General features: G+C 49.1%; 2 protein-coding genes across 2 annotated transcripts in view; one reads left to right on the top strand and one right to left on the bottom strand.

The window, feature by feature from the left end:
- Positions 1-14,802, top strand: part of LOC307243011 (uncharacterized protein) — a gene marked incomplete at both ends in the record, with an annotated part of 46,410 nt that extends 31,608 nt beyond the window's left edge. Inside the window, 8 exons of the mRNA XM_080017661.1 lie at positions 7,656-7,836; positions 8,935-9,153; positions 10,911-11,459; positions 13,187-13,249; positions 13,348-13,549; positions 13,702-13,731; positions 14,047-14,088; positions 14,618-14,802. Of these exons, the coding sequence (XP_079873787.1) occupies positions 7,656-7,836; positions 8,935-9,153; positions 10,911-11,459; positions 13,187-13,249; positions 13,348-13,549; positions 13,702-13,731; positions 14,047-14,088; positions 14,618-14,802 (1,471 nt within the window). The remainder of the gene's footprint in view (positions 1-7,655; positions 7,837-8,934; positions 9,154-10,910; positions 11,460-13,186; positions 13,250-13,347; positions 13,550-13,701; positions 13,732-14,046; positions 14,089-14,617) is intronic.
- Positions 14,803-16,803: 2,001 nt separating this feature from the next.
- Positions 16,804-23,120, bottom strand: part of kdm2bb (lysine (K)-specific demethylase 2Bb) — a 30,283-nt gene continuing 23,966 nt past the window's right edge. The window contains exons 17-21 of the mRNA XM_080017377.1: positions 21,826-22,907; positions 21,313-21,476; positions 20,677-20,838; positions 18,977-19,195; positions 16,804-18,390 (exon numbers count right to left, since the gene is read on the bottom strand). Of these exons, the coding sequence (XP_079873503.1) occupies positions 18,209-18,390; positions 18,977-19,195; positions 20,677-20,838; positions 21,313-21,476; positions 21,826-22,907 (1,809 nt within the window). The 3' untranslated portion in view covers positions 16,804-18,208. The remainder of the gene's footprint in view (positions 18,391-18,976; positions 19,196-20,676; positions 20,839-21,312; positions 21,477-21,825; positions 22,908-23,120) is intronic.

Below are 23,120 nucleotides of genomic sequence, written 5' to 3'. Positions count from 1 at the left end.
CCCCACAGCGGCACGGCAGCAAGACACTTCATTTAAAGTTGCTTTTTTTTTTTTTTTTTTTTTTTTTTATTTAAAGTGTCTGAAAGGATTAATTAAGTTGTTGTTGTTTTTTGTTTTGTTTTGTATTTTAAATCCTCACTATCATAGACCACATAATCAGAAAATGTTGACCCCTTTGGGATTCCTGTTAGCTGCACGCTGCATGCGCCATCTAGCGGCGGTTCATGCCGGAACGATGTCATTAGTCAAATAACGATTAACAGATGTATGACGTTTATTTACTCGGGAATCGTGTGCTTGTGTAATGCTGGGAAAGGGTGCACCGTGCTTTGCAGACTCGCCGGTTGTGTTACGTGCGTGCATGCGTGCGTGACCGAGAAGGGTGAGATGAAGGTGGTGGTGGTGGGGTGGGGGTAATTACGGGGGGGGGGGTCCTTTCCAAAGTTTCACAACCCTGCGGTGCCTCGCACCGTTTCCCAGGAGGGGCGAAGTTCCGGTCCGGTGATGGATGCCAGATAGGTTGTTGTCCAAACAGCCCCTTCTATCCATCCCGCCAACGGGAGGCTGGCGCGGGTGGGGGGGGTGGGGGAGCGCCCTTCGATTTATTACAGCAGGATAAACAACACCCGTTAGTTGTTGATGTTTTCTTCCATGTTATTAATCATCTTTTTATTTCTTTCTTTTTTCAAATGGTTGTTTTTTTTTTTGGTGCCTCGGTGTCAGCTCGTGAGCATCGTGGACGGAGACCTGTGTCACAACAGAGGATTTGTCCAACATTATGATCGCTCCCATCGTGCACATGAGGTCGTGGCGCTCAGGCCGACGTTGTTTTCTGGGGTTGATTCCAGTGAGGGAGTGGAACGAGAGCTTCCTTCCTTCCACCAGCTTTGACATCTGGATTTCTGAATTCTCCACAGATATTCAATGGGGTTGAATGGCCTTCTGTTCTGGTCCGTGTGAAGCCCCTGCAGTGTTCGGGAAGTGTTTAGTGAATCAACACCCGAGTCGGAGGTCATTTGTCCTCTGGAACAGGCTTTTATTGTGTATGTCTTTATGTAAGTGTGTGTTTTTATTCTTGGGTGCCTCAATTCTAACTGAGAATAATCCCCATCTTACAATAGCATTAAAAAGCAATGGGGTATTTTGCGTGTTTTTGGTTCTTTTTGTCCCCTAGAGTAAGTGTAGCTCTTGGAATTCAAGCCAAAGAGGCATTATATCACCAGACTATATCATCTTTTTCTTCTAGTCAAGGGCTTTTTGGCATTCAATATGCACATTCCATTGTCACCAATTTAAAAGAAGACGATGATGATTTTTACAATTAAATGGACAAAGAGATTAAACCCATGTTATTTTTTTTTGTTATTATTATTATTTTCAAAGCATTTAAAGACTCAAGGGTTAAGGGAAAACGAATTTCTGTAACTTATCGGTGATCGGGATCACAAGTCAGTCACTACCAGGAGCGTCTACATCGCATTCCTCGGGGAAATGTAGTCTCGTTATTTTCTTCCAAAGCGAGCCGGTGTTTAAGGCACGGGTACGAATTGAAGTATTTCCCTTTGCTCTTTCAGTAAGAACCGCACTGATCACACCTGGAGGATCGTCCCAAACGCTCCAAGAACTTTGTGTCTTGAGCCAAACTCCGCCACCTCCGCCACGACTGCGCTCCCCGTGCGCCCTCTAGTGGTTCATCCGAGCACCACGGTCACAGACACAACGTCTCCCCACTCTAAAAAGCATCAGGTTTGCATCGTTACGAGATCTAATGCAGATTTCCCAACCACCAAATTTCTAATAATGTAGTGATGTGAATCGTAAGATTGGACTACATTCCGAAGATCATGAATAAATCTTGTATTAAGTGCTCCCATATGTGACTGACGGGAAGGGCCGTTCAAAAACCTTCACCAAAAACAATGATAATGAAGAAACAAAGAGAAAACTCAAAGAGCAACGCTGTCAGTCGGTATAGCTTATGTATGTTTATTTTGGACGATTCGGTGAGAACAAGAACCGGAAAGGGAAGCTGAGCTCTGCTCTCTGGCTAAATGACCATGACCAAGGCCTGCCGGGTCGAATTCAAGGCAATCAAACACAGTTTGTGTTGTTCTGTTCCTGCTCTGAAGGCGTCTTTCCATTCAAAAGGTTGTGTTTTGTCTTGTGTGTACTACCGACTTCAGCGGTGCAGCTTTATCCATTTAAAACTCTATCTCCTCCACAACAATGTTTTCTCTGGCCCTGACTCAAGCGATTTGTTTGACTTAGTTTATACTTATATACATATGGAATAACTAAATATAATTTGATTTATATTTATTTTGCATTTGCTGTATCTGTTTGTTTGTTTTTTTGTTATTGTTTATTGCAGTGTCGTGCTTGTACTGCATTAGGAGCTTTGTTCTTTGTGGTTTTAGGTGAATTATTTAGCAAGCACACAAACTAATAACCACATGGTGTCTTTCAGCAGCAGACACATGTTACTTTCAGCGTTTTTATTTACCTGTTGGACATTGTTACTGTGTTTATTAACATCAACCATAAGCATGTATGTGCACATAACAATCTGACAAAAACAGCCCAGTGTAGACTGTACTACAGCACATTATGATGTGAATAAAAAGTTGGCGACCCAAAAACTATAATTGATTGAGGTTTTATTGAATTGTTGAACATCTTCTTTCATTTTATAAGGGGACTGCACATCATGTTGTAATCAAAAAACATTGTTTTTTATCATTATGGCAATACGTTTAAAAAGCAGCATCGGGACACTTACAAAATACAATCATAGAAAGGTATCAGGTAAGTACCATATAATAGCAAAAGGGAGAGAATATATTAATATAAAGAGGGGAAGCGGGAGGGGATAGTCCAAGTTATGTATTTTTTTTCTGGATATACAGTTCCATAGCAAATAAATAAATAAAAGTTCTTCATGTAAGGTAATAAAGTATGGGTGAATTGAGATTTACATTACATTACATTACATTTCAAGAATAATGCCGATTAAAAAAATGTACCTAATACTTTGGCGAATAGCCAATTCAGCCAACGATGAAATTCAGTGAAATTAACTTCGAAATAACCAATAATCCGTGACGCGCTACTGTGAACGTGCGCTCATAAAAGATGTGACTCATTGACTACGCTGTGTGCCGCGTGAATAGGGCCTCCCTGCCGCCGCCTGGCGGTGGTTGCTGGTAAGCACAGCAACTCCTTTAAACCGCTCGCTGCGGACTGCGGCTCGTGGTCGCGCGCGCACAAACCGAAATATTCTTCCCCCGTGTGCGCGCAGAAGGCGAATATCCTCAATAAAATATATCCTCAATAAAATATATCCTCAATAAAATATATCCTCAATAAAATATATCTTCAATAAAATATATCTTCAATAAAATCTAAACGCTACTCCCGTGACGGGGGTGGCTCCCATTTTACCTAATTCCTAATACATAGTGTTTCTATTTATTTATTAATTTATTTACTATTAATTTTAATAATTCTTTTTTTTTTTTTTTTTTTTCTTTCATCGCGATGTCTGTTCACATTAATAACCGCTCATCGGGTGAATCATCGCTCAGCAAAGCCAAAGGATTTAGAGGCAAAACATTACATAAAAACCAACAAAAGCGACGCAACCAGAGCGGCCCGGGGAGTCCGGCTCGGACACGCGCGCTCACCCGGCGCCCCGCACCGCCCCCCTCCGGCGAGACGCGCGACGCCGATTGGCCGCCGCGGACGCCCGTCGCGCCATCCGATCCCTGGTTGGTCGGACCACCCGCGTCCATTACGTCATGCTCGCTCCTCTCGCACAGGGAGGCAGAGGAGGAGGGGGGGGGGGGGGGGGGAGGAGGAGGAGGAGGAGGGAGGGAGGGAGGGGGGGGGGGGGGTGGAGGGAAGACGTCATGGTTTGATTCCCCGTGCCCTTGCGATGGTCGTCATCCCGATATTACTTGGCAAATTCCTCCATCGGGAGTTGCGATGAAGGTACGCGGCGTCTCTGCTGAACCGAGCGCTCGTGTGTGCGTCGATGCGCGGCGTTTGATTTTAATTTGAACTTCGGCGCGACGCGTCCGACCCCGAGGTAAGAGCCGCTCTATTCCGGTGTCTGTCGTAGGGATGGTGTCGAGCGTACCGCGGCGGTGTTTTCGGCGCGTATGGTGTAAAAAAAAAAAAAAAAAAAATAATAATAATAATAATAATAATAATAACCAAAAGAAGAAAAATAACCCCACGTCCGCCGATATCGACGCGTCATTTCGCATCAATTTCCGCGCCGCGTTCCTTTTTCGCTGGCATGGAGCGGATGCCGGTGTCGTATTGGTTTTCTGTGCCGTGCGTGCGTGCGTGCGTTCGTGTGTGTGTGTGTGTGTCCCCCCCCCTGCAGCTAGACACGGTGCAACTCACAGTAAGGTGCTTATTTTCCCCCCGCTCGCTCTCTCTCTCTCTCGCTCTCTCTCTCTCCCTCTCCCCCTCTTTTCTCCCCCTTCACAATGCAGAGCGCGACGTCCGTGCGTCCTAAATCGTTAATCCCCTAATTAGATAGAACTGTCGAGTGGGAGCGCGTCTCCCAGACGTCTCGTCACCCGCAGCTCCGTCCTGCGCTTCCCCGCGTAATCCCCCCCCCCCGCCCCGCGCAGCCCGCCGGCCGCGCAGGGGAGCCGCGACGCGGGGGGTCAACAGCTCGGTCGGGAGCCCTGGTGATGGGGGGGGAGGGTGTGGGGGGTGAGGGTGGTCGTGCTGCTGCCGGTGTTAGGGACCCTGGGAGGAGCCCTGGTTGTACCCTCACGTTAAACACCCGGCGACGTTGTGTCGTCGACGGTGACATTCGCTATTTCATTGTTATTATCGTCGTCTCCATGGCGATCGTCGGGCTCGCGAGTAGACGGTGCACGCGCGTATTTACGCCTCGACGCAGTGCACGTGCACAGAAGATCCTCCGACTCGAGGCAATTATTGGATGTTGTTGTTTTTTTATTTTTGGATTTTTTTAATTGCTGCCATAGAATGAAGACAATCGCTTACTTTAACTTGTAGTTTGACTTTACTCGTGTCATTCGCATAGGTGCACAGTTCCCCTTCACACTGCATTTGAACACACATTTACACGCGTTTAACTTCCTGTGGTTTTTTTTTGGGGCGGGGGGGGCAAGTGAGTAAACTTCGCCTCGGTGGACCGTAAAGTTAATCTTTCTACGCGGCAGTTATTACCGTGTCCCAGAAAGATGGATGCGGAATGTTATTGACTAATCTGGTTTAAATGGGGAAAAGCAGCTTTTCTGCCAACGGTGAATGGGTTATGCGAGCTGAGTTACATGAACGTATCAAGTAGAATCCAATATGAATCATTCTCCAATCTGTGCGGCATATCATGTGGTGTGTAACGTTTATTTTGGGGACATTTAGGGAGCAGAGAAGCCGGGGAAATTCAATTGCGATGCCGGCCTGTGCTTACAAAACATCTTATTACTCGAATTACTCAAGAAAAAAAAAAAAAATGTCAGGATCGTTTCTGTCAGACATGCAGCACATCAGGTTAATCCTACATTTAAAAAATGGATTAAGAAAACTACGTTTGGACAGATATGTGATACCGTCTGATGTTCTCAGGAAGGCTGTTTAATATACAGTATGTTTGTATAAGAACTGACACTAGTGAGCATAAGCCCAAAAAGGTGTCACGAAGGTTCAGTACATCCCAGTGAAGAACGTGGAAGAAACACTCTTGGAGTTTGATTTGAGCTTTCTCAGTAGAGGTTGATTAGCAATTTCAAACTGATATTAATCATGAACAGAGTTTGTCCTTTTTTATTCCACCAAGCTTACTCCATCGTTTTAATCAGGGTTCCTTACACCGACGCCTCGCTCCGTTACACCACTCGGAGAGAGGAAGTGGGGCAGTGGAAGATATATAAGCATAATAAAGAAGGAACACTGGCAGTTTACGACGAATAACACCAAAGAACCTTCCACTTGTCCCGTTAAAGACTTTTTTATTGCTCATCCAGAGTAGTCAGGATGTCTTGTTTTTTTATGATATACTGTATGTTGAAATTATGTTCCCATCATTGATTGATGCTCATTTCGTGCTTGTAAACGGATGGCAGAATTGACATCACAGCAGTACTTGAGAAAAACACTAAATCGATACCAGAGTCAGGGGGGCGCTTCACTTCACTTCACGTTTCCGTTTCAGTGGTTTTCCAGATGTAGCCCCTCACTTTGCCATCCCACTCCAACGCGCCATTATTAAAGCGGTAAACAAACGGTTTGTTTAACCGGGACGGGTAAACTCGTATAAAGCGTGCACTCCCCCCAGCAGAAGGCTAAGACATCTACAGAAGGACAGGAGATAATTACAAGTCAAGCTGATGGTGCTAAAGCCAGAATAACTGGATCCTCACAGCCAGGGACACAGGAAGGCCAAATTACCAATGGAGCCGTGTTGACTGAAGTTCATTGTCCTGGTGCTGTATGCACTGGGTCACATAGAGATCTGATCTGGGAGAGAACCGTACTTCTCTCATGTCCATATGTCTATATGTCTATCTTCTATATTCTATATTTGTTCGGGTCTTTTTTCTTATGTTTTCCTCCATTATACTGCTTGTACCCGGACCGTACCCAGGATGTTCAGATCTGCAGTCAGAATTCACACCCAACCAGTTCCATACCTGCTGAGTAAAATACTGAAATAAATGGCAGTTTATGAATACTTATAAATATGAGTTATTTGCATCGGGGCCCGTCCCTAATTGCGTTCCGACGTTGATGTATTATAATTAAACAAGTTGAACAAAACAAGTTGAACCGAGCTGCGGCCGTGAACCGTGAGCGATCCGGTGCAGAGCGGGGGTATTGTACCTCCGTGTTGACACTGGTCCCGGCGCTTCCCCCGGCGCTGCTCGCCGGATGCTAATTGAGGTGACGGATGAAAGCTCTGCCCCTGGCACCCAGCCAGTTAGGAGCCGATTTTTTTTTTTTACGGCCCAAAAAAATGCCGGCACTCAGCCCCGGCAAATCTAGCGGAAGAACGGAGGGGGCGCGGTATTTTGTTTTTGATCGACCGGCGTTTTTAGGCTGCAGAAAAAAAACAAATCGAAAAGCGCAAAATCCCCAAGGCGAACGTTTGGGACGCCTCGCAGGTTTCACCGTCGGGGCCTTAAAAGGCGACGGGTGAGCGTTGAGCGGCGGAACGTGATCCCGCCCTCAAAATAACCAAGCGGAAGCTCCAAATCTCAATCGAAACAGCGTTTCCGAACGAAATGAGGAAAATATGACGTTTTTCGAAGACGCAATCACCCCTCGACCGCCGGGCGGTGCGGGCTCGGAGCACCAGGGGGGGTGGACCTCTCGCCGCCGCCCCCTGGTGCTCCGAGCCTATACGTACAGCACTTAACTCCGGTTCCTGGATAACGTAACCGGTGTTCTCAGCAGATGGATGAGGCGGGCGGAGGTCACAGGGCGCCGCGGCGGGACAGCGCCGAGTCGTGACGGGATGCGGCGGGGCCGCAGTGAAATCCATTGTCCCCCCCCGACCCCCGGTGGCCGACACAGAGCGTACAGTATGTGGGCCATTGATTCGGTTCGCCGGCCTCTGAAACAGAAGATGTATTCTCTGCCACCCCCCGCCCCCCTCTTCCTCTCATTAGTATGCTGCAAGGAGCCGTGGCTCGGATCACACCATCTTGGCTCCCAGTGTCTGGGGCCGGCGTTGTGGTCACCCGAAAAAAGCCCGGCCAGAGCCTCTCCCCGCGGGCACTTAGTTCACCGGCCCGAGACACAAATAACCCCGGCGGGAGAAGGCCCGGGACCCCGGCCGCAGGTTTAGCCGTGCACACGACGAGCGAGATTACGCAAGCTGTTACTTTGCTGACTGTTTAGTGCCTGAGAAGTGGGTTGTTGTTTTTTTTGATACAAAAATAACACGGGACAAGGAAGCTTTTTATTTATTTATTTATTGATTTATTTCCCCCCTCACTGAGCCACCCTCCCACCCAGCCTTTGAATAAGTCATTAGCAGGACAGTTCAGAGTACATCCCCCCCGATAATCTATAACCACAAACTCACTGCATCAAGAGTGGCTGCAATGATTTGCTTCCTCCCTCTCTCTCTCTCTCTCTCTCTCTCTCTGTCACTGTTTGTCTGTCTCTCTCTCTCTGTCACTCTTTGTCTGTCTCTCTCTCTCTCTCTCTCTCTCTCTCTCTCTCTCTCTCTCTCTCTCTCTCTCTCTCTGTCACTCTTTGTCTGTCTCTCTCTCTCTCTCTCTCTCTCTCTCTCTCTCTCTGTCACTCTTTGTCTGTCTTTTCTTTCCTCCCTCTGTCTTCTCTCCTGCTTTGTCTGCTTCTCTGCTGCTGGACACTTATCAGTTACAGTACTGTGGCACATTGTTCTTCTCCTATTACTAATGTGCTCTGCCCCTGACATACATATCTACATACCTAATACAGCATTAAATGTTTAAATTATTCAGAATCTACAACGATATTGCAGATATTTGAAATTCTTTTTATTTTTATTTTTTGTGCCTTCTATCAGTAATAATTAGCTGACTGTGCAAAAAGTAGCTCTGTGCACAATATCCATATAATATCAATATTGTGATAAGAGGCAACAATTATACGTATATTGTCTTAAACACTGCATTACAGCAAACTAATGCAATAAAAGCGCTAATAATCCTCCCCAAAATATCATCAAATCAAAGATGAAGGAATTAGTAAAAAAAATAAATCGCCCAGCCCTGGTGAAAAATTGGTCTGCAAAATTGTCAGTTTAGAAACGTTCAAGTCAAGTAAAAAAAAACCACAAGTTTTCTCTCTGTCTGACGTCTGCTTGTCTCTGCCTGCATGTGTGTGTGTGTGTGTGTGTGTGTGTGTGTGTGTGTGTGTGTGTGTGTGTGTGTGTGTGCGTGCGTGCGTGCACTGTAGGCGGGCGCGTCGTCCATGTGGGCGTCATGCTGCGGGCTACTGAACGAGGTGATGGGCACGGGCACGGTGCGTGCACAACAGCCGGGCTTCGGAGCCGGGGCCGGGCCCTTCCGCTTCGCCCCCAGCGCCGGCTACTCCACCTACCCCCCTACCAGCTCAGGGAGCGCTGGACAGCTCTGCAAGGCCTGCGGACTGGCCTTCTCCGTCTTCAGACGCAAGGTGACGCACGTGGTGGATACGGGGATAACGGGGACGATGGCTGCACTGGTATTAAGGGTAGAAAATAAAAAATAAACATTTTGGGAGCAAGACACGGACGAGACTTTCCTAAAGGATGCGTTTGATATTTTTTACGCACCGGGTCTTATTAAAAAGTTGGTTCCCGTCTTTTATAACGGGTCACAGCAACGCCTCGTTGAACGCCTTGCTATCGAAAAAAAACGTACCACTCTGCTGCAGCTCCTCGCTGTGCTTAAAATGCGGTGCACGGAGCAAACGTTTAAGCCTCGAAGAAATGTGTCTTGTGTTTTATGAAGAAGATTTCACGTTTTTTTTTTTTTTAAGGCTAAAACGTTTGCCCCCATTGCACTGCATTTGAGCACTGTGAGAAGCTGCAGAAGAGTGGTAAGTTTCTCGACGGTCAGGCGTCCGCGTCGTGCGATGAACAGTGACCGTATGAGTGATGGGACCCGGCGTTCCGATAAGGCCCGGGTCTGAATCCCTCAAGGAACACGGAACGTCGCCGTGTCCTTTGCAGGTTTAAATCGGGGCCGTGCAGCAATTTTAATTAATTTATTTATTTTGTTTGTTTTCCTGTCACCGATGAAAGTGTCTCGAAGGCGTCTCAAATGGCGGCGCTATCTCCCCGCCCGCACCCCGGGGCCGCGCGCATTTTCGAGCCTCGGCGCGATGCTATCGTGGGAGACCGAAAGTGGCGGCGAGGGATTATCTCCCGCCGTCGGCGTGGAAACGTCCTTTTTTTTTTTTTTCTTCTTTTCCTCGCGGGCCGGACGGCGTTGGCGCGCGGACGATAATGCAGAGTAACCTTCTTCGCTGTCATTTCAAACCGTCCACTTATCTGTCGGGCTTTAAGTCGACCGGGGTAAGCCTGTGAAATGTCACCCGGCTCCACATTAGTTTGTTTCCCCCTTCCTTGATTCCTTTCTCCCAGAACTCTCCCGGAAAGTTACGGAGTGCACGGATAACGGAAAGCCGTGTTTGGGGAAAGGATGTTCGTCTCGTGGGGTTTAGAGGATTTTTCTCATTAAAAAAATAATAATAAAAAAATAGAGGTGGAAAAAAAACCCGCGAATCTATGCTATTAACGGCGCCGGTCATTAAAAAAGTTTGGAATGAAATGAAAAAGCTTTTGAAGTTTTTTTTTCTTTTTTTTTTCTCACTGATTGCGTTGCCGTGGCACAGGTTGGAGGGAGATTCCTTGGAGAGGAAGTGGAAATAACAACGCTGCGCCACAACCGCACTAGCACTAGAGCCGCTCACAGTTAAGAAATAATCGCCTGATCAGCAGCTATTTGAGTCGATCGCAATCATTTGGTAAAAATCGTGAGATCCCATAATCGTGTTTCCGTCCATATTCAAACGTACTTGTGTGTTATTACACTATCATAGGTTGCATTAATAAAATCAACCAAAAATTCAATCCAAATCAAAATTAAATGCACTTTTGTGATGGCGACAGCCCTACGCCGCACCGCCCAATCTGCTCTTGTGTTTTTATTTGTTTTTGGTTTGTTCCTAACGTCAAATAAGTCCGTAATCCAAAGCTACGCGAGGTGAATATGATATGATATTGTGTAATTCCACCCAATTCATCCAGCCAGGAGGAGGAGGAGGTGGAGGGGTCGCCGCCCATGGTCTCCTCCTCTACTCCACCTCCGCCTCCTCCTTCTCCTCCTCTCTGATTCTCTCTCTCTCTCTCTCTCTCTCTCTCTCTCTCGCTCCTCTTCCCAAAACAGCACATCTGCTGTGATTGTAAGAAGAGCTTCTGCGCGCTGTGCTCCGTGCTGCAGGGGAGCCTGCGCTGCTGCGCCACCTGCCACCTGCTGCGCGGCACGGCCTTCCAGCGGGCGCGGCTCATGCAGCTCCGCGTCAAGGACCTGCGACAGTACCTGCTGCTGCGCAACATCCCCACGGACACCTGCCGGGAGAAGGAGGACCTGGTGGACCTGGTGCTCTGCCACCAGGCGGCCGCCCAGACGCCCAGCGCCGTGGAGGAGCGGGAGGAGGAGGAGGAGGAGGAGGAGGACGAGGAGGAGGAGGAGGAGGTGGCGCGGGAGGAGGAGGGGGAGCGGGAGGAGGAGGAGGAGGAAGCGCGGCGGCGGCAGGAGGAGCAGGAGGAGGAGGAGGAGGAGGAGGAGGCGGATACAGACAGTCTACACTCCCTCCCCCACTCCCTCCGCGCCTCCCCTCCGCCCGCCACCCGCTCCACCTCGGAGCAGTCGGTCCTCTCCGCCTCCCTGGGCGACGCGCTCAGCCGCAGCGACAGCTCAGGGACCACCAGTCAGGTGGGGGCGCCGTGCACACGATGCTGGGCCGTAGTCACATCACCATGACCCCCCATAAATATAATTCATCATTAATAAAGATAAATTAGGACATTTTTCTACGTTGGGACTGACGGGTGGTGTCATTCAGGGTGAATTGACAGATTGAATGCGATTTAAGGTTGCTTACTTAGTATGTAATCGGCACGAGGCTCCACCCGAGAGCCTTTTATTGTCTACATCTCTCGTCTATATGTCTACATAATGCGGTGCTTTTTCTTGCATGATGCGTTTCATTCTCGGAATATTCCGTTTCTACCCCCCTCCCCCTCCTGTAACGTGGAGACGCTCGCACGTTGCTCTCGCGTCCACGTGACAGCGGGAAACATCTGTGCGCGGTGTGCGTCCACGGGCCCCGCCAGACAAGCCAGCGACCGGGCTTAAGTACTTTGCCTTTTTTTTTTTTTTTTTTTGGTCTGTTCCGCGGAGCCCGTTACGCAATTCCCAGCCAAGTTGATAACTCCCGCCGGCGTCGCAGCTGCGGCCGAGGGGAAAGCGCACCCCCCCCTGCCCTCCCCTCCTGCTCGGCGGCTCTCATTAGCCGGCTTAAAAGAAAAAAAAGGAAAAGGCTGCGGTTGTTGCGGGAGGGGTCCCTGCTGAGGATTAAAAAAAAAAAAAAAAGTAATTTCCGTCGTCATTATCTAAACACGCTAGTCCCGTAGATAGACCTGCCACGGTTCCCCGTTCTCGATCCGCGTGCCAAGTTCCGTTTCGGAGCCGATCGCACAAAAGGAGCGGCGTCGCGGACCGTCGAGGCGGAGGCTCCTTGTTTCCAGTGTTGGGCAGGAGCGTGACATTTGGCATCCTCAGGCGGATGAATGCCTCGTTAACACAGGGGCGCTCTCAGAACTTATCGGAGTGGTCCCCCGCCCTGGAATTGGATGGCGGAGGGAGGGAGGGAGGGAGGGAGCGTGAGAGAGAGAGGGGGGAGGGAGGGGCGAGTGAGGCCCGGCTCCAGCGCGACGTCACACAGAAGCCGTTTCTCGCGTCCATTAGCAAATTACTTTCTGCCCGACAGAGACGCGCAGGCGCCCTCACGGCCGGTACGGTGCGGCCTTCCCCCACGCAGCACATCCTTTATCGCCGTCCGGTGTGTGCCCGCGTCGCCCCGTCGGTTCCAACCCGCGACCGGGAGATACCCGACCTCTGCCTGTGAGGGGAATATTTTAAAATTTAAAACCGCTGGTACCACCGTTCTCACATTGAACACATCAACGAGTGGAAACTAAACGAGACAAATTGGTATGCCGACATTTATTCCCATGTCGGTTTAGCATTTTTGATATCGTCTCTTATTCCTGGTTTTGGAAAATTTGAGCAATACGGTGGGAAGCCTTCCTCAAAATGAAAAGATCTTCCGGTAGGGTTCATTCCGTTGGAAGGGCGGGAGTGCCATTGGCTTTAACGAATAGAAAAACGCTGCAAAATGCAGTAACTTGGAGGAAAAACATCCATTTTTGGGGAGGTTTCTCACCACATTGCCCCGAAAATAATAAAAAAAATAAATAGATATGAAAAAGAATGAAAAAGATTTGGAAAAAAAGTAAAAATGGCCAGGTGTAATGGAAAATGTGTGCGCTGACAAATACATGGGCTCAAACCTTTTTTCAACTGTAGGCTTCCTGAACAGCGAAATAGGAGTAGGAATTAAAAAATGCTGACACTAGTCGTATTGCCGTGTGTTTCAGGAGCACGAGGACGCTCCGTCCATCCCCCTCCTGAACCTGGACGCCACTGAAACGATCATAGAGGTGAGACTCGGGGGGGCGAGGTCTACCGCGGTTAACTCAGCCCCGAGGCGAAGCGTCCTAACCGCCAGGCCGTGGCTTTGTCGTCCCCGAACCCGCAGGTCAGCCCGGCGACGCAGAGGCGGATCCGCGCCTCGCTGTCGGACCTGGACAACGAGGAGGCGATAGAGAACCTCTCCGTCCGCCAGCTGAAGGAGATCCTCGCCCGGAACTTCGTCAACTACTCGGGCTGCTGCGAGAAGTGGGAGCTGCTGGAGCGGGTCCACCGCCTCTACAGGGAGAACGAGCAGAACAGGAAGTCCAGTGAGTCTGTCCCCGCTTGGCTCGTTAGGGGGACCGGCTAAACGGGCCGGTGCCGCGCGTTATATGGACCCTCCTTGTTCGGTGCGACTTATTAGAAATAATGAGATCCTGTGCGTGCGGGAAACCACTCATTGCCTTTTCTTGTCTTCTAGTGGTAAACGTCAGCAACACAATCACAGCAGGTAATTGTTTTTTTCTTGATTCTTTTATTATAGGATTTTACTGTATAGATACACTGAACCAACAAATATTTAATTAATAATACAAATATATATATATGTATTATTTGTGTATATTTTCTGATAATTATTGTTGTTATTATTATTATTATATTTATTTATTCTAATATAATGTAATGTAATATAAGTAATATATTTATTATAATAGATAGATAGAATATAATTTTTTTGCAAAATTGTTTTTTATTTATTTAATTGTATGTAAAATTGCAAAAAAAAATGTTTTATATTTCTGCCCCTTCTCGTATGTTCATCCAGTGGTAGCATATCCTCCACCCATCTGCACCAGTGGAGTGGGAGGTAAGATGTTTTTCCCCACAGCATGGTTTCCCCCTCTACCGTTATGTCATACATCACCGGAGAGGCGCGCTGCAGGGAATTAACCCAGTTGTGCCACACGTCATTCATAATAAAAAAAAAAATTTAATAAAAAAAGAATCGTGTGTCACGTCTTCGCGACTGATCCACTTTCTTCCACGGGCGTTCTGCTCTCCCTGTATACCCTCTCATTCCGCACCCGGCGACTGTTTTGGATTCTCTCGCTAACTGAATAAGCCCGAGGGCTCTCGCGGCTTCCGTGGTCCCTTTGAGTGGCGGGCTTCCGTTCGGCGCGGCCACATTTACGAGCCCGTCTCCTCCCGTCCCCTATTAATAGAGCCGCGGCCGGAGAGGAGGCTTCACTCCGCCCAGTAAGCTAAGCGGGACCGGCCGGGAAACCAAACCCGGACGCTCGGGGCCGTCGACGGGGGCGTCGACGCGTGAACCGGACTAAAGAAACTCTTCCTTCCTCCTGACACCCCGCCCCCGATTCTCTCGATTCCCTCCGCAGACGGCGTGAAAGCTCAGCTGGCGTCGGACGACAACCTGTGCCGCATCTGCATGGACGCCATCATCGACTGCGTGCTGCTGGAGTGCGGTCACATGGTCACCTGCACCAAATGCGGGAAGCGGATGAACGAGTGCCCCATCTGCAGGCAGTACGTGGTGCGGGCCGTGCACGTCTTCAAGTCCTAAAAACACTGGCTGGAGCCTGGCGCAACCTTTCCAGCCCAAGGATTTGTTTTTTAAGTGTGGGAGCGGGCCGTGCATGCCCCCCATCCCCCCACCCCACATTCCCACCACCAGGTCGTTATGCTGCAGCAGGTGAGCGCGTTCCCCGTTCCTGATCCTGGCGTCCGTTCCTTGAATCCAGACCGCTGCCTACGGCCCCTTCGCGGTTTGTTTTTCTGTACTAACTCTCAACCAGTTCCACCAGTTTTTCCTCCTCCTCCTCCTCCTCCTCACCCGTTGGAATACCGCTCCCGCGGGACACTCGCCCCTCATCTCGTCGGGAAGACCGGCCTCTTCCTCCCTATTTCCTTTCGCCCTACGCTTCGTTTTCCCACCTTTCGGGTTCTTTTGATTCCCCGAGCCCGGCGACGGTCTCACGGATACTTGAAGCGGCTCCGTCGGAGAGGGCGACCGGACGACGACGGGGACGCCGCCCCCCCCCCCCCCCCCCCGGGCGAAGAGTCGAAACGGTTTACACGCTCACGTCACGCCGGACTGTGTCTCCCAGTGTTCTGTAGGATGTGCAATATGAAAAGAGAAAAAAAAAAAATAATGACCCTCGCGTCCTCCCAACCTTGTCTCCTTATCTGTCCGACCTTAACTCACCGAACAGCTCACCAGAGTAGAACGCACCTCGTCCACGTGTCCTGCAGAGACGGGAGGGTATAAGGTGCCAAACTTCATGCCTTTTCGGTAAACTACCTTTAGATTTTTTTCAATATATGCATCTCATGACCAGCAAGCACAGTGTGATCGTTGATACCTGAAACGAAATAGGAAAAACAAAACGTCTTTGATATCGTACCACCGGACCCCACCCCCCCCCCCCCCCCCCCCCCCCCCTTTTTTTTTTTTTTTTTTTCTTTCCCCCCATCAAGAAAGAAACCGCCCCCTCCGGAAAGAGAAAAAAAAAGGCATCGGGTGTGACCGCTCCGTTCGGAATGGGCGGCGGCTCGGTCCCGCGGCACCGGGAGGGGGGGGGTGGGGGGGCGTTGTTGTTATTTACCGCGCGTATCTCCTTGTTGAGCGGGAACTGCCCGTGTTCTCTTGAGTTAAATATCTCCCGCCAAGCAATACCGTCCCCATTCCGAGGTGGCGCGCGGTCCGCTCGCGTCGTCCATCCACGCGTTTCTACAGTAGGTATCAGGTGCTATTTCCTCTGTTACGAGCGGAGTTCCGACGTACAGTGCGCCACGGTGGTGTCGAGAGGAAGCATATTCCCAAACCCGGTTTACTTTAACCTCTTTATGCAATTGAAATATTTGTTTCCCTTTCATGAGATCGAGTTTACTCAAATGTCTATCGAAAAAAAAAATATATATCTTTACTTATGCCTGTGGTATGTTAATATAGACAAAAAAAAAAAAAAGCTTATTGCTGTTAAGTGAATTGCTTAGATTGCTTATGTTATGGTTTTACTTCTAAGTACAATTAAATGTATATTTTTACAATTTTCTTTGGGAATCTTTTTTGTTGTTGTTGTTGTTGTTGAAAGTTTGATTAGCGTAGAGGAGGGAAAAAAAAAAAAAAGAAAGTCAGAATTTGGCGACATGGATTTTAACGTGAAGCGACTCGAGACGGCGCATCTAAGCCCACGGCCGCGTCGCGGCCTTTTCCTTTCTCCGCGCTCCGACCGGACTCCACCCGCGGTGACACGCACACCGTCACCGTCACTGACTCCGCCTGTTTGTCCACGCCGCTGTTTCGGAAAAAGATGTCACTCGCTGGCAGCTATATTCACGTAGAGGGATTCCATGGGCACTCATAATCCCGGATCTTTATATTTTGGAATGTGGAACCTTTTTATTTTGTTAAAGAAGAAGAGAATGATTTATTAGATGAAATAAAAAATACAGTACTTTAAAGCAGTCGGTTAAAAGGTCTGCTCTTCTTTCCCGCACTGTGCTGTGACGTATTTGATTTTAGGATTTCCGTTAAATTGTTATAAATTGGCCTGGTTACTTTTAACAGAGACAGCCGGTACCTTTAACGTCAGTACATAGGAATTCAAAAACCTTAACCTTTATGATTGAGAATGAAAAACATCCATTGATTATAGTTCAGTGTGAAGACATTTTGCTTTTTGACTTTGTTTATAGGTAGGTACACGGTTATCACGGAACATAAAAAAAAAAAAATAGAATAAAAGAATACAACTTGCATCTCCGGTTAAATATCTTAACACCCCTGGGTCGGTTTAATTCTTCCTTAATATTCCCTTAATTTATACATCATACACATTCTCTCACGTGATCTCAAAATATACTGACCGGCTGGCATGGTGACACGAACAAATCCCTTAAAAAAAACAAAACAACTTTTTTCTTTACCAAACCATCAATCTGAACACAATTAAGGAATTTATTCCAATGGAATGTGATCCTGCGCGGTATCCCTCACTACGTAGGTAAGGACGGGGAGGTCAAGAAAATGAATTAACAACTTTATGTTGTAATTTTAGTATAATCACAACATAAGTCATTTATAGCAGACTACCTCCTAACATCTCTGAAAAACAAACAAAAAATACTATATTAAACTCTGCAATAGCTGCATAAATGTTGAGTTACAATACAACAAGCTCTTACGGAAAATGCAATTACAAACAGATTATTGCATTGCTCGTGTGTGTCTGTGTGTGTGTGTGTGTGTGTGTTGTGTGCAACAGTGCAAATATTTCCCTTGAAATAGTAAAGAAAGCATAACAATATATTGTGTAAATCAAAAAGGTAAACAAACCTCTGCCCGGTAACAAACAAACCACTGGCACATTAAAAAAAACATAGAAAAGTATCCAGACAAACAGAAGGTATAATCTTATTGTAAATCCTTAAAATCATCGAAAAAGCTCAACGTTGATTCTCCAAATGGTTCAATGGTGCATTCAATACGGCACATAACTGTATCAAACACTTTCTGATACAAAAATATTATTCTATAATGCTTTGCATTGGAACAGATAACAGTCTATCGACAACAAAAACCGAACAGGACGGACGTCGTCCATCCGAACAAATAAATACAAAAGAATGGTGCAAAATAAGGTCTCAGTAGTGAAACGGTAACAACACGCCGACGACGTTCCCGTGCAACCGGGATCCTGCTGTGTTCGATTTAAAAAAATATATATCAAAACCAAAAAAACAACAAAAAAAACATTCAGGCTTTAGCAGCACGAGTCCTGCTGTCAGAGTTTTACCAGCGTCTGACACGTTCCCCTTTTCTCGTCCCCTTTTACGTGTCTCGAAATAAAGAAAAGAACAACAAAAAGAGAACAAAACGGCAGCGGTGTTACCGCCCGAGTGTGTGTGCGCGGCGCGGCGCGGCCCGGCCCGGCCCGGCCCGGCCCGCCACGGTGCCTCCCCGCAGACTAGCTGAGCTTGTGGAGCAGCTTCTCCTCCCGCAGTCCGAACTGGACGCTCACGGACATCTCGGCGACGAACTGCTCGCAGCCCTCCCTGCTGACCTGCTGGCAGCACCGCAGGTCGATGTGGCAGATGCTGCCGCAGCGCTTGAAGTAGGCGAGGGACTGGTCCGTGACCCGGTTACACACTGGGAGGGGGAGAGGCAAAACAGACGGTGAGATGCAAGAGGTCGGGTTCATGCCGTATTTTTATTTTTTTTTAATTAACGGCCAGGATATTACACTTCATGCTTAATGATGACGCTTTGCTTTGCGCCTTTAAACGTGTCAAAAATGAGTTTTAAGTCAGTTTTCTAGTCAGCAGACACATTTTTACATTTTACATTACCCCCGATCATTGTCCTGATTATAGCTCACATTTTTAAAAATTATATCACGGTATTGACTCTATTTTCAGGTTTTGGGGAATTTGACCGATATGGTGAGAAACTTACCTTAAAACGATCTCCCGGTCCCGCTGACAACTACGCTGACACATTTATTTTTATTTTATTTTTAATTTTTTTATTTAAGGAGCTTAAAACGCAAATTTGACACCTGTTCAGACCTTTGAGAGCCGATGCAGAAATTAATGTGGCCGCCGCAAAGCGAGGGATGGCTCTTTCAAACTGTTGCTTTTATTCATTTTAACCGTATTTTGACAGCACTACAAATTCTTTATAGCACGAATCACCCATATAAAACAACATAAATAACTCCTCCCAGCCTCCCTACCTGACAGGTTGACGTCGGTCAGGGAGTCCCGGGTGGTGGTGCCGGCGGCGGTCAGGATGTTGACCGACTGGTCGGTCACGTGGTTGCAGTAGCTGAGGTCCAGCTTGGACAGCGCCGGCATGTAGCGGATGATGAGCCGCAGCGAGGCGTCTGTCAGGTCCAGGCCGGCCAGACGCAGCTCCACCACGTTGCGCAGCTTGCTCCGGTTGTCCAGCTGACCTTCAGGGGCCGAGGCGAGAGAGAGAGAGGGAGAGAGAGAGGTAGAGAGAGAGGGAGAGAGAGAGAGTGGGAGAGAGGGAGAGAGGAAGAGAGAGAGAGAGAGAGAGAGTGTGGGAGAGAGAGTGGGAGAGAGAGAGGTAGAGAGGGCGAGAGAGGGAGAGAGAGAGAGAGGGAGAGAGAGAGAGTGGGAGAGAGGGAGAGAGGAAGAGAGAGAGAGAGGGAGGGAGAGAGAGGGAGAGAGAGAGAGAATGGGAGAGGTACAGAGGGCGAGAGAGGGAGAGAGAGAGAGAGGGAGAGAGAGGGAGAGAGAGAGGGAGAGAGGAAGAGAGAGAGAGAGGGAGGGAGAGAGAGGGAGAGAGAGAGAGAGAATGGGAGAGAGAGGGAGAGACTTTGACTTTTAAGATTCCTTTATTTGCAGGAAGTCATGTCACAGCAGCAGCAACTTGATCACGAAGGAACCAAAAAAACAGACAAATCAGTCAACCAGTAAATAGGCAGCAAGAGTACAGACATTCCTCTTCAGAGCTAACTAGGAGAGAGGGAGAGAGAGAGAGAGAGAGAGGGAGGGAGAGAGAGAGAGGGAGAGAGAGAGAGAGAGTGAGAGAGAGAGTGAGAGAGCGGGAGAGAGAGAGAGAGAGAGAGGGAGGGAGAGAGAGGGAGAGAGAGAGAGAGAGTGAGAGAGAGAGTGAGAGAGCGGGAGAGAGAGAGAGGGAGAGAGCGGGAGAGAGAGGGAGAGAGAGAAAGAGAGAATGAGAGAGAGGGAGAGAGAGAGAGAAAGAGAGAGAGCGGGAGAGAGAGAGAGGGAGGGAGAGAGACATTTGATGATCTGCACCCGGTGACAATAGATCCTTTCACTTGTGTCTTGTTTTGTAACTTGAAACAAGTCAAGAAAGGGATAAAAAATCAAATATACATTTTAAATAAAATAACATATCCCGACATGTGGTACGCCGAATTAGTATGAGAATATGTCCGAAATCATCGTGGGCTCATTTCTCATATAGCATATATCATAGTATGCAAAAACACTGCGCACTAAGCCTATCCCACAATGCACTGTGAGGGCAAGAAGCCGGTTCAATGCAGTGTCGTCATGACAACGTGCTGAAAGGACATTTTTCTAGCATTTCCTTCTTTTTGCTCGCATACTCGAGTGAGCTGGAAAAGCCCGCACGCCATTCCGGCGGAAAATAGTTTGGTCCATAAGACTGTTTCTTTCAGTCGGGCACACCACCAGAAGATGTTTTCTCCGATTTTATCCTCTTCCTTCATATTTATGTGCGACATATTTATTTTAACACTGTACTGCGCAGGTCTCCCTTGCTAAAGAGACCCTGCACTCAACGGGAGATTTTTATTCGAGCAAATGATGGCTGCAAATTTTCTACGTAATGGGCCAAATTAAAGTGATTAATTAAATGAAATTGCGTTATTCAATCAAAGATTATTCAAAGATCTGATTCAAGACGAGGACTTCCTACCTGGCCTGTTGTCGGTTGGGGGCGACAGCAGGTCCCTCATCTGGGCATCCTTCAGCCCCTCCACCCACTGCAGGTCCAGGGTGCGCAGCAGGGGGCAGCTGGAGGTGCAGAGCGCCGCCACCGCCACCCACGAGCATCCCGACAAGAGCAGCACCCGCAGGCCTGCGGGGAGAGGAAGAGGGCTTTGAAGACGCCGAAAAAACAGCTGTTGTTTTTTTTGTGCCATAATGAACGTCAAACACGTGAATATATGCGGGTTGAAAAAAACCATCACATCATTTTGTCTCCTGAATTTCGACCGCCCTCTTCCGGCGTCTGAGGGAAAAACGTGCCCTACTTCTAATTGAATGGGTTTCTCCCCTGAGAGTTTGTTAACCGGAGGGCACGAAACAAACAAACGCAGACTCAATGACTATGCTAATGTAGTTACACTCAGCGCATAATCCAGCAAAGAAATTAATAAGTAACAAAGGAAGGCATTCAAATCCTTCGGGACCCCCACCCCCCGACACCCCAGGGGGGATATAATTATCCACATCCGTAGTGGAGGCATAGAAGAGCTGAATGCTGATACCCAAACCAAGCATCATCCGCCTCACCTGAGTCGCCCGGCGACTTTTTGTTTTTTGTTTTTACCTGGCAGCCTAGTGATGAGCCAGCTGAGCTGCTTCTTGGAGATGTTGGTCCAGCTGAGGTCCAGAGCCACCGGCTGCCTCCGGATGATGCCGCTCAGCATGAGGGGGGTGATGGACCTGCAGCGGTTGAGGTCAATCCGCTTCCACAGCCTCTTGTCGCAGCACCTGGAGACGCACGACGGGCGTTAGTCGTCTTAACACGTGCTTGCTGAGCAGACCGGCGGTTCTCAACCTTTTAATTTTTTTTTCACAAGGAGCCTCAATTTTATACGCACAACACTCGAAAAACGATAATATTCGATAATATTTAGCCCAATCTGAGGGAGGTTTTTATTGTTATTTGATGCGGCCCAATCTTGCATAGTTTTTGTACATTCACTAATGGTGCTTGTGAATGAAATCACGCTCGAGTTGAACGAATAACCCGGCCCCCCTTGAAGGACCGCCGGGGGGTCCGCGGGCCCACATTGAGAACCACTGTGCCGGACTCCATGTAGGACGCGTTTCCTCTCACCATCTGTTCCAGGTTCTGCAGACCCGCATACAGATGCACAGATCGCAGCGGCTCAGGTGGCTGAACACCTCCATCCACACCTCCCGGCTCATGGCGTGGGTCCCACCGTCGCCCAGGGGCAGGCTGTCGGGCGGGGGGCTGATCGGAGGGGGCCGGATCACGTGCCGCTCCATCTGGACGTATTTCGGCGGCGACCGGCAAGGAACAGGGCGGGTCAAGGCGGGCGTGACGGGGGGGCTTCGGTTCCAGGCGGGGGGCGAGGCTCCGCCGGGCGTCCCGTTCACCTCCCGGCCCCGGTCCCGCAGCCAGTCTCCCAGGTCACTGCTGCCGTTGTTCAGGGGCCGTCGCGCTTTGGGCTCCTCCCCCTTGCTCTCGGGCTCGGTCTTCACCGGCTTGTGGTTCTGGTTTACCCGGCTGTCGTCCGTTTTCAGAAGCCGCGCGTTGTGACTGGTCACGTTCGTCTCCGTTTTGAGCGGCCTCCGGGTCCCGGCGGCGGCAGCGGCGGAATCCTCGGTTTTCAGCGCTCTGCAGAACTGATCGGACGCGGAGTCCTCGCCCCTCGCTGGCCGCCTGTCGTGGCGGGCCGCGCCGTCCTCCACCTTCACCGCCCTGCGGTTCTGGCTGGCGAGGGAGTCCTCCGTCTTCTGGATCTCCTGGTTGAGCTCCTTGCTCAGCTCCCTGCTCAGCTCCTTGTTGGGGAGGCGGCGGCGCTGCTGCCGGGCCTTCAGCTGAGCGATCTTCTCCTCGGCCGCTTCGGCGCTGGGCCCCGCCCGGGGGGAGTTGGGCCAGCAGCGCTCGTTCTCTCCGTACGCTCTCGGGGGCGGGCAGAGCGGGGTCCTGGCTTTGTCCTCGGCGGTGCCGCCGCCGGCCCGTTCCCTCTTCGGCGGCTCCTCGGCCTCCCCATCTGGGTCCTCTTCTTCGTTGTCCGTGGTTCCTCCCTTGACGGCGATCCCGGCCACTGGACACGTGAAACCACCGTCCTCTTCGTCGCTGCCCTCACCTTCCTCTTCGTCATGGTCCTCTGTCTTAATGTGCCGGAGAAACATTTGGCCCAGGGGGTCTTCGGGTTTTAGAAGCTTCTGCTGTGAAGAAACAAAAGGAACAGGAATGTCATTTTTGTGATGTCACGCCATGTTGTGTTGCTCTCTGCAAAAGTGTTTATTGACAGTGCAACTGCAGCCAGACTTCACTTAGATTTCATATAATTTCAGATTTTCTTCCTTATAGACGGCCAGTTATCACTTATCAACCAGGTTCTTCAATCTGATGCTGCAATTAGACGGAGAGCTGACATT

The sequence above is a fragment of the Zeus faber genome (genome assembly GCF_960531495.2).
Source record: "Zeus faber genome assembly, chromosome: 17".
Classification (NCBI taxonomy): domain Eukaryota; kingdom Metazoa; phylum Chordata; class Actinopteri; order Zeiformes; family Zeidae; genus Zeus; species Zeus faber.
The sequence above is the reverse complement of the archived record's forward strand: the minus strand, read 5'-3'. Positions and strand labels throughout refer to the sequence as shown.